Source organism: Coloeus monedula (genome assembly GCF_965178545.1).
Source record: "Coloeus monedula genome assembly, chromosome: 18".
In the NCBI taxonomy this organism is placed as follows: Eukaryota; Metazoa; Chordata; class Aves; order Passeriformes; family Corvidae; genus Coloeus; species Coloeus monedula.
The window spans coordinates 14,036,599-14,047,976 of record NC_138798.1 but is presented as its reverse complement, the minus strand read 5'-3'; the positions used below and the strand labels follow the sequence as shown (position 1 = coordinate 14,047,976).

The following is an 11,378-nucleotide window of genomic DNA, read 5'->3' as shown; positions in this document are numbered from 1 at the left end:
GAAGAAAACCAGGAACAAAGCAGGATTTGGGGTACCAGACCTGCTCTGGTTTCCATGTGAGAAGCACCACAGATGTTCCAAGCTGGGCAGGACAAGTCTTTAACATTTTTTGCTGACTGTTTGGAGCCCCTGAGGAGAGCAATCCCCTGGGAGCTCTGAGGTTTAGGAATTTTTACAGACAAGCCTGTCCACGGAGGGTTGGGACTGAGGGAGGTCAGCCAATCCCTGCACTGGGGCTGATCACAGATTTGAGGACTCTCCCAAGGTGGGGCCTCGATGGCAAGGACAGAACTTCCTTTCCTGTTCCTAGGCTGTGCTGTTCCAAGGGAATTGAAACACTGGGAGCAGCCCCCAACAGCCAGGACAGCAGGAGAGCCAAGGGCAGTGCCAGCTGTGTGCACAGGGCAAATGGAATAATGCCTATTCCAGGTGAGAAGTTTATTACATTCAGAGCTGATAGAGGTGAGGAATCTGTGGCAGAGCCTCTGAGGGATGTGACCCAGCCCCGGGCCTGTCCCAGGCCTGGGGAGGATGTGCAGGGCAGAGCTGCAGGGGGTGTCCCCTAGAGCCAAGTGTCACATCCATGGTTCCTGTTCAAGTGGGACTTGTGCGGTTCCATACACACAATTTCAGTCCCACAACTCCAGGGATTTCCAGAAACTGGTTTTTTTAAGGCTCTGCCCGGCACTGGCAGCACTGCTGGGATCAGCTGAGGCTCCTCCTTTTGTTAGAAGAATTTGTCCTTGTTTCTGTAGGAGACTGAGCTGGGATGGGGTTCAGGATGCTGAGGATTACTGAGCATCAGGCCAAACATGGCAGGAAAATGTTTCACTGGTCCCTGTGGCTCTGAGACCATCCCAGGGGTATGGACAGACAAACTACACGGAGCTACACCACCCCTCCCAACACTGCATATCACCTACGGCAGGGCAAGGTTCTTCCCTAGGAACAATCTGTTCTTCCAGCAGAGCCCTTGCTGCTGTTTGGGAATGGACTCGGATCAATAACACCCAGGAAAATGTGTGCAGGGGCTCCAAACACTGCGGTGAATATTTGATAAAGGGAGAATTTAGCTTTCAGATTGCTTAGAAATATTTCTCCTGCAGCACTGGCAAATGCAGGCTCTGACTGGACACAGCGGCCACTCGGCTTCTTCCTGGGCTGGGCTCGGGGGGGGGAAGTATTTTTAAAAGACAAGGAGCCAAATTTCCTTTAGAAATCGGGTTCTGACATTCCTTTATGCCTTTGAAAATGCCCTCCCTGCCATGGCAGGGTCGATTTTCTGATGCAAATATCTGAAGGTAGGAAAAATGTTTCTAAAAAACTGTGCACAGTCACTGCTGTATGTGGAAGGTACCCGAAATCTGACAGGTAGTTTTGGCTGCAAGGAAAAAAGTGCTCAGTACTAGACTGAAAAAAGCCCTTTGACTTCTAAGGCCAAGTTCTCCTGTTATCCCCTGCTCTGGTGATCAGTCTGGATAAGAGTTCTCTTCCCTGGTTCACAGGATTTGGGACTGAATAAATCACCATGCAGGAGAATTCCCAGCTCTGGAGCTGTAGGAAGTGCTGCTCTAGCAGACTTTGATGTGCACACTGCAGTGGAAAGGGCTCTGTGTCCTTTCCACCTCAGTGCCTGCTGCTTCCCAAGCTCCACACTGTCAAAATAAAAAGAAAACTGCTCCAAAGAAAAGGAGTTTTATAAAGTTCTGGGGTAGATTATTTGTTTTGTCTTAGTTTCTGCAGAGATTGAAAGAAAGAAAAAAAAATAGCACCTTCTCAACAAGTCTTATTTTTTGCTATCTTGTGTATAAATATCAATAACCAAAATAGATCTTTCCTTGTCCCACGTTTCAGAACATCCTCTTGGGGAAACTGTAGCACCACAGAGAGGCAGTTTAGCCCCAGACAAATATTAAATGTAGCACCAGAGAAACTAAAGTCATAGGAAAGCTGCTCTCCCCTGGTGCCAGAGCATGAATATTTACACACACAAACTGCTGTCCGAGCTGCTCCGCACCCGCTCCCCACCACGCCTGGGCCGTGCCCTCGCTGCAGCACGTTTGGAATTCTCAGGATTACTAATCTGGGTGTAGAGATTCCTCCTCATCCTGCTGCATAAATGGGGCAGCAGGGCAGTGGGTGGTGTCCAGCAGGGCCAGCAGCAGTGCCAAGGCTCGGCCTGCAGGAGCAGGGCTGCTCACAGCAGCGATCTACAGGGAATGTCGCTTACGCTCTCGACAAGGCATGCACGCGTCCACGTCTGCATACACAGGGTTACATTCTTCTATATATAAGCAGGTTTTGTGTCTCTGGTTTGCTGCTGGGCCCTTGAACAGCTCCTTCCGGGCAAATCCTCCTTCTCATGTCGCCCAAAGCACTTCCAGCATCTCCCACTTCTTTCTTTCTCTCCACTCTTCACAGCTGCTGCTCAGGCTCTGGATTCCCTGGAGGAAAAGGGGAAACAATTTTCTCCAAGGGCACAGGGTTTGCTCCAGCCTAAGAAAGCAAAAGAATAGGGTTGGGTGTTAATTATGTTGATGCACTGGGTACAATAAAAGCTTCTTTTAAATTTATGCTTGAACCCTCCTACTAAATTTACGGACAAGAAGAGGTGTGGAATTTATGGGGAGGATGCTTTGTGGCTCAGACAGAAGATGATGCCTTTGGCCCTGGGTACTGCAGATTTCTGGGAGTTCTCCTCCTTGCAAGGCTCCTTTTGGCTGCTCCATCTTCATTTACATCACGCTAACAAAAATGTGAACTTTTAGGGAAGCCATTAAATTTGTTCCAGGTAGGCAGTGGGGTGCATGGAGTATCACAGGAGACTGGAAGAACTCACTCATTCCTGGCTCTGCCACTGATTAGATTTGTGGCCTTGGGCAAACCACTGCTTTCAGTTCTGCTGAAAAATGAGGGCACTAATAACTTCTTTGCCTCACAGGTGGGCTGCGAGCCTTAATTAATAAAGTGTTCAGAGAAAGGCACCCATCTAAGTGCAAATTAGCAGAAGAGGTGCCCAAGGGGCATCTGCTACGAAATTCCCATTTCCCAGCATTTAGCCCCCAGTTTGTTGACAGCAGCCCTTGCTGGGGCAGATCCCATGGATGTCTCATTGGCAGGCTGGGACAATGAGTGATCCTATAAAACCCTGCACAGAGAAATCTCCACTGGCTGCTGGGATGAGGTGACTTCACCGGCTGGGAGAGGGGAGGGGGAGCCGCTGACGGTGCAACTGCAGCAGCCATGAAGGCACAGCGTAATCAGGGCTGGCAAACAGCTCTGGGGCAGATCCTGAGCTGCCTTACTCCGGAATCCCTTCCCTTCCTGATGTTCTGGTCATGCCAGCGGGAAGGTGGCAGGAGGCAGCCTTGGAATGAGATGAACCTCCAGGGAACGAGGTGAATTCTGGTGCTGCCACAGACTCTGAGCAGAATCACAGAGTATCGCAAGTGGGAGTGTGATGATCCACAAGGATCATCAGTCCAACTGCTGACTCCAGGACACCTCAGTAATCCCACCCTGTTGCCCAAATGCAGCCTTGGGGCTGTGACCTTTCGCTGTTCCAGCCACCTGGAATGTCTCTGGTTCCTCGGCAGAAGACTGAACCACGACTGCTTTATCCCAATTCCTGCCAGCTGCACACAGGATGTGGCAATTCCAGCCTCTCCCTCCCTCATTCCTAGCCTTGCTTTCTAGTTTCAAGGAACCTGAAGCAACAGTGGGAATAGCTGGAAGGAGGAAGGCTAGGGTGAATCATCCACAGGTGAAGCACATTTCCAGTCTGGCCGTGATCAAGACTGTCAGCCAGCCCCATCCCAGCGCTGCTGCACCTCCGTGCTCCATCTCCCACATCTCACCTGCCCTCTGGAAGTACCACAGTATCCTAGAGTGGTTTAGCAGAGCTGCTTGGCTTTTTTGGCAGAAGGTAAACAGGAGAGGTGTTTGCTGTGGGAGAAGGGACAAACACAGCTACACAAAACCAGCAGCTGGGCTCAGAGTCGCTGCAGAGCTGTCAGGGACAGCCCAGGGCTTGCAATGCGCCCCTGCTCAGCCTCCGGAGCTGCACGCCCGGGATGCAGCCCTTCCTGTATCCCTCACCAGCTTAGGGACAGGCACACAGCACCACGGGTTTCTCCAGACCTGGGAAACACCATGAGGAGAGGATTGGGGCACCTGCACTCCCCACATGATGCCAGAATTCCCCAGAGCAGGGCACAGCCGGGGCTGTGAGTGTGGCATTGTACAAAGCAGGAGGATGTGGCTGTCGCCACTCCAGAGGTGAGATATTTACTCAAGTTACACTGGAATAAAGAGTTCAGGAGTTGATTAAAGGATTTCCTCAGCAGCAAAACCATTTAATCCTTATTTATTATTTCTCCTGTAGCAGCACCTCCAACTGCCAAGCTCTGAACCCTTGTCCTGCTGTGCCACCCATGGCCGGCGACAGATCATCTGTGGTGTCACTGTATTTTACAAACTGTCTCTCTGTGTCACTTAACGTATAGAAAATCTATAAAAACCTGTAAAAGTTGATAAATCCTAGAACATCTTGAACTCCAAGTGATAAATCTGCTCCAGGGCAGGCAAAGAGCTCAGCACAATGTTTATGCATCTCACAAGCCCCATTCTAAGGGCTTAAATGGCTCTTAAGTTTTGCATCAGCCTCGTGCTGGCCTTCTGCAGGAAGGTGAATTTCATGGAAAGAATAAAAGAGAACCCCAGAATCCTGGCCCTGAGCCCATCTCTCAATAAACCAATTTTGAATATCCTAGGCTGTGTTAAAGCCACTTCTGGGTGCATATTGGCTGCATTGCCAGTATCTGACTCATTAATGGAATATACTTTGAGCCAATTCTGATCTCATTTACAGCACCGTAAATCCAGGGCAACCCAATTGACTCCAGTGGAGTTACTCCAAATTTCCCACAATAGGCACTCAGCAGACAGAGCAAAATTTGGTACTTTGGGTCTGAAAAAGGCTGAGGAAAGCCAAACTACATCCCATTTGTCCTGGGGTGGATAGTAAGTTGGAAAGAGAGCCAGCATATCCCTTCTGCAGAGCTGCTGAAAAATTGATTATTTTATGTGTCATTCTTAAAAGGCTGAAACTTTGGGGAAAACTGTCCACAACTATCAACATTTTAATTTACTCATAAAATAAAAGGAATTATGGCTGAGTTCCTATAAAACTGCAATGTCTATTGGAAACATGGATGGAAGTGATAAGAAAAAATTCATTTCCTTTGAAATTTTTTCATGGGAACTGACATTCCCTTTGGTGATGTACCCCTCTCTGCCTGGGCATTTAGGGAGAGGCAGATTTTGCTCAGATTGTTGCTCTCAACCATTGCACAAATGGAGCAATAAGGTTATGAGACAACAAATCCCTTTGGTTGCTAAACCACCTCAGCCAACCTCACCACATCCCAGTGCTTTTTAACACACACAGGCAGCCTCACTTCCCAATTATCTGGAATTCTCCAGCCTTATCCCACAGCTCACTAAGCTGGCGTTTACAAAAAAAAACCAAGCTGCTTTCCTCATGGATGCTGAGTGGGATGGGCATGAAACGACTCAGGTAGGGGGTCCTGCATCTCATCTCAGCACTTCTCTGACTGATCTTTATTCAGGGAGAGGAGGAGGAGAAGCCACCTTTGGGCAGCACCTGCACGAAGCCAGAGCAGAGTTTGAGCTCCCGGCTCCAGCAGCAGCTGGAAAAAGGAGTTCTACTCATGGCTACTGTGTCAGCATGGAACTGCTCCGTTTAAAGGGATTACACGGGCCACTCACTTGGCACACGTCCCACTGCTAATAAACTGAATAACAGTTATTGATATATTGAAAGGGAAAAATACATCCAGGGGCTTGCATCGCTGAGGGCACGCTGGAGGCAGGGACAAAACGAGGCACAATCGCTTCCGTCCTCACGCAGCAGCAGCTTAATGAGGGAACAAGGGCTGGGCAAGAGCCCTGTCAAATTCCCAAGCAGCCCCATCCGTGTACACTCACACTTCATTAGCATCTCCGCGGGAGATGGAAGGGGAACTTGGAAGACCAAAAAACAATTAGGAGGGGGTTCAAGAGTACTAGGGAAGAACTGGGAAGAATGGTGTGTCTGGGAGATGTTCACTCAGAAAAACCAGGGAACCCAGACAGTACAAAAATACATTGGGGCTCCAATCCTCCCACAGAGACTGTCTGGCTTGGCCACGGTCCGTCCACCTGTGGAATGAGCCATTTCTGGGCTGCTGTTTGCTTGTGCAAACTCTGCTGCTTGTTTATCAGGAGAGTTAACGTTGCAGGTTTTCTTTATGCAATTTAACTGTCAGGCTGGGGCGAGGGTGGTGGGGACCTTTGGCTTTTTTGAGCCAGGATGCTTGCCACTGGGAAGGGCTGGCTTTTTTCTCATCCAGGAGGATAAACAACAGAGCCTGCCTCTTTGTTTGAGGGACACACACGGGGTGCACGAGGCTGGATGTTTGTCCTGGTGCAGAACCAGCTCTCTGCATCTCCACTGCCTCTGGTCCTTCGTTTGCTCTGCTCTCCTGCACAGCTCAGTGGGACACCTCCAGAAATCTTATCAACCCAGTTTTAATACAGATAATTAACTGCACTGAGACTTTGGACAGAGTGGCTCTGCATGAACCTCGCAGCAAACAGTGGGGGGAATTCCTGGCAACACAGTGGGCACGGAATCAGGCTGGTGGAGCTGGCAGGGACAAGTAGGGTTTGATTTTAATACACTGCCACTCCTGAACTAACAGAGCGCAATACAAGTGACACTGTATGCCAAACTGGCACCTGACAACTATACTTCATGCCCTGGTTGGATGTTTCAAGGTGATGTCAGATTACATATCACAAAACTGCCAGTTGCAAAGCATCCATCCCCAAATCCCAAGCACGGTCCACAGATGCAAGTTGGTCACACGCAGCGGCCCTAATCCTGCTCTCACTGGCATCACCCAGGGCTGTGAGAGCAGGAGAGGTTCCCTGGAGAACAAGATTATTCCCTGAGCTGTGCCGTTGTGTGAAGCCACACGGAGCTGAGGGAACAAGCACCAACCTTCTGCCTCAGAAGCAGTACGTACACTCACGGCAGCCAGCACCAGTGCTGCTGCCTCTTGAAAAAGCAGGAGGGGAACTCGAAGAATAACCCAAGCTGAAACTGGCCTTTTCCTCTTTTCTCCATTCCTTCTGCAACCACCAGATCACGAGACAAAGGCTGACTCTGCAGGGCACTCATTAACTGTACAAGTTACTCTCCTCTTGCCAGCCCTTCCATGAAATCCCAAGATCACAAGTGTTTAGAGGCTGGGCTTCCCAGCTTGTTGCAGGACAATGTTATTGTCACTGCAGAGTTCTCCGAGGATGGCAGAAAAATGCCTGTTTTGTTCAGAAATACTCTGCTGGGGTAATCAAATGCTGTCTTACCTCATCTGCAAGGCTAACCCAGCTTGCTGCACTATCACTGGGGCTCCGAGACTCTGCAGACAGTCAGAAACCTCCACTGGTGGGAGCAAATTACTACTCAGGATGAAAAGATTATTAATGGCCAGAATAACCCAGGAACTGAGGTGTAGATGACATAGTTAATTATTCTGAGCTTGCATTATATTTTCATCTGCAGCTTGGTCACTTGTGCCTTAGAAGTGTGGCAGGAGTGGGACAGGTTGCACACAGGGACAGCCAGGAGAGCATCACCAGCCTGTTCATCCCCACACCTCGCACCTTTATCCCTGAAACTGCTTCCTATCACACACTGGGAGCTCCTCTTCAGCCTGACATTCGTATTTGTGTCCAAGAGCATCTGGAGGCAGCTCAGCACCTCCTGTCTGTGGCAGCCCTTGAAGCTGCGGGCATGAGGTGCTGCCCATGGAATTCGCCTCGGAGGCGCCCAGGATAAGCTTGGCTTTTCCACAGCCTCTCATCAAAGCCATTTATAAGCAACTGGTGGGCAGAAATTGAAGTGAGGACTCCAGGAAGTGAGGACTCCAGGATCAACAGCAGAAGAGATTGGGGAAAAGAATAGTGTCTGCCCAATAAACCTTCATAAAAATTAAGACTCCAAACAGCTTTGGCCTCGTGGGATTGCCAGGAAGTCTGGGCTGAGTGTGTGCATGGATCACCAGGGCCAGCTAACAGGCTCCCTCTGCCAGCCCTGCTCACCTGCCACCTTCTCTGCTTGGGATGGAGTCCCAGACTGGGCAGGGAGGAAATTCCCTGGCTTGGTAGAAAGGAAAGGACATTTGAGACATTAGATAAGGGAGATCACTGCAGTTCCCCCTTGGATTTCAACTCTGAGCTCAGAGAGGCCAGCAAGCCAGACGGGTGGGTTTGTTTCCAAACACTGGAACCAAACTTGCCACAAACTGATGGGGAGGGAGAGACGTGTTTGCTCTGCTCCTGACCACAGTCCCACACCACTGACACCACCTCTGAGAGCTTTGCTGGACACAGCCCTGCAGGCACCATCCAGTGCCTGCTTTTATAGAAATTGAGGCTTTGATTCATCAAAACCCCGCAGTTTTGCTCTGGTTTTGTTTCAAAGAAAGCTTTCCAAAGGTGACCAGAGGAACCTCTCGCCAGACACAGCAGTTGTGGCTCAGATGGATGACAACAATGCGTCCCCCCCCCCCCAGTGCACAAATACACAGTGCAAACACACAGACCTGCTGGAAAACCTCATTTTTAAACTCTCTGATAACCCTACTTCCCCTCCACACTACCCTATCCAAGCTGGTGGGAAACCAGCGCACAACAGTGCGTAACAGTGAAAGTTAGACATGCACTGAAATTGTTCCCTGAACACAGAGAGACACGGGAGGGGGTGTTTATGATGCAATTTAAAGTACCCAAAAGAGGAGCCCATGCTCCTTAAGTCTGTGGTGACAAATCCACGACTCGAAGAACACTCCAGAGCACCCAAAATGCCTGAGGTGACCCCATGTATGCTCAGTATCCCTGAGTGTTCCCAGGGCTGAGGATGCAGAGCTGTCGCCACAAGCCCCGGAGCTGTCACCAGGATGACAACAACGAAGGTTACAGGACCAGAAATGTCCTGGTTCCCTGCTGCTCGTTTGTTCAGTGGCTCTGGAGCACAGAACCAGCAGTAACTGGGCTTGGGGGCTTTTCCTGGCCACTGGCTTGGGACCCACCTCGGGGAGAACCCCCAGCAGTGGGCAAGGCATTATCCAAAACACACAGCCAATGTCTCAGGCTGCCCCACTGCAAAGTCCAGTGGGGACATTCCACTACCCAGTGACTTTAGTGATGGGTGCCCCACAGCACCCGTGGGTCTAAAGCTCACCAGGGAATGGCAGGACACAGGGAAAGTTCCTCCACGCAAAAGAGGGCTGGAGGTCTGGCAGGAACGGGTGCGCGGGGCATCCTCCAGCTCCCGGGACCGGCAGCTGGGGCAACACGGACCTGTTCGGATCCTCCCCCCGCGCCGCTGCCGGGCATGCAGCTGAAAGTGCCCCACGAGAGCACAAGTGGCGCGGGCGGAGGAAAGCCACAGGCGTGGAAGCCGTGAAAGTTTGGGGAAGGGGAAAGAGGGTTGTTTGGAGAGTCCTGGGGAGAGGGAAAGTGGGGATGGAGGGGATAGGGGGGAGAGGGGAGAGCGACAGGTCGGTGCGACCTGGCACCGGCAGTCCAGGGAGAGGAGGAGAGAGGGAAAGGAGATGAAGAGGGATAGGATAAGGAAGAGGGATGGGTGCGACCCGGCAGCGCCCGTACGAGCAGCCCGTGGCTCGGTGCGCTGCCGCGATCAGCTCCCGCAGCCCGGCGCGGCGCGGGTACCGCGGACAGCGCGCTCCGCCGGGCCGGACCGAGCCGAGCCCCCCGCGCCCGCTGCCCGTCCCGACCCCCCGCCGCACCGAGCCGAGCCCCGTGGGCCGTCCCGTCCCGCGCCCACCTGTTGCGCGTCCCGCCTGCTCCCCGCTCCGTCCAGCGCCCCTCTCCCTAGAGGCTCCTCCTGCGGATCAGCCAGGCCAGCGCGGCCGCGGGCGTGAGCGCGCAGAGCAGCCCCGCCACGGCGGCCAGGCGGCGGGCGGCCGAGGGGCCGCGGCCCCGCGCCTTGCGCCGCTGCTCCAGCTCATCGCCCAGGCGGCGCAGGCGGGCGGCGACCCGGCGGGCGGCGGCCTCGGGCCGGGCGGCGCGGCCGGGGCCGCAGGGGCTGCAGGGCGCGGGGGGGCCGCGCAGCGCGCACGGGCACATGGCTGCGTCCGCTCGCCGCCGAGCCCGCCGAGTGTGCGGCGGGCGGGACGCGGGCGGGACACGGGGGGGACGGGGGGTTACATCATCCCCCGCGGGGCGGTGCTCGGCCGCGGGCGGAGAGGGGGGAGCGAGGAGACGGCGCGGGGATGGGGGGCGGAGGGGGGGGGGGACAGCGGTGGTGTGGTGGGACTTTCTGGTGTCCAGCGGTGGTGTGGGAGTTCAGTGCGACGGCAGAGGGATGGGGGGTAGGGCGGGCATGGAGGGGACAGTGTGGGGATGGAGGGACAGCACAGGGATGCAGATGACGGTGTGGGGGTGGAAGGACTTGGGGGGAGTGGGGGGAACAGTGCTTGCGTTGGGACATTCTGGTATCCAGGAATGGGGTGGGAGTTCAACGGGACAGCGTGGGAATGGATGGATGGATGGATGGATGGACGGATGGATGGACGGATGGATGGACGGCCAGTGTGGGGATGGAGGGGACCGCACGGGGCTGCAGGACCGCTGTGGGGATGTAATGACAGTGTGGGACAGGGAGTGGAGGGAACAGTGGTGGGACGATGTGGTGGGACATCCTGGAAGCCAGGCTGGGAGTACGATGGGACAGCATAGGAATGGGGGGATAGCATGGGGATGGAGGGGACAATATGGGATAGAGGGGACAGTGGGGAAGGTGGGACAGAGGGGACAGTGTGGGGATGGAGGGACAGTTTGAGGATAGAGAGGACAGCGTGGAATAGAGGGGACAGCATGTGGATAGAGGGACACTTTGGGGATAGAGGGGAAGTGTGAGGAAGGTGGGCCAGTGTGGGATAGAGGGGATAGCATGGGGATGGAGGGGACAGTGTGGGGATAGAGGGACAGTGTGGGGACAGAGGGGACGGTGTGGGGATAGAGGGACAGTTCGAGGCTGCAGATGACTGTGGGCTGGAGGAGGGGACAGCGAGGAGATGCAGGGGGGCAGTGAGGGGATTACACAGAGCCGGAGCCGATTTCATCACCCTCAGCATTACGGATTCGGATCACATTTCGGGTGGCCGAGGCAGGAGCGCACAGCCCCCGGCACTGACCCGGGGCACACGGGCCCTCCCCAGCTGCCAGGGCACAGGAGCAGGGCTGGCACCCCCGGGCAGGGCTCCCCACCACACGCCAGCCCTGGG

At 53.6% G+C, this 11,378-nt stretch overlaps 1 protein-coding gene across 1 annotated transcript; it reads right to left on the bottom strand.

Moving 5' to 3' along the window:
* Positions 1-2,359: 2,359 nt before the first annotated feature.
* HRK (harakiri, BCL2 interacting protein) lies at positions 2,360-10,218 on the bottom strand (the record flags this gene model as incomplete). The annotated part of the gene is made up of 2 exons (XM_082293474.1): positions 2,360-2,496; positions 9,917-10,218. The coding sequence occupies one exon, from the start codon at positions 10,216-10,218 to the stop codon at positions 9,964-9,966; it is 255 nt and encodes an 84-aa protein (XP_082149600.1). The 3' UTR covers positions 2,360-2,496; positions 9,917-9,963.
* Positions 10,219-11,378: the final 1,160 nt, after the last annotated feature.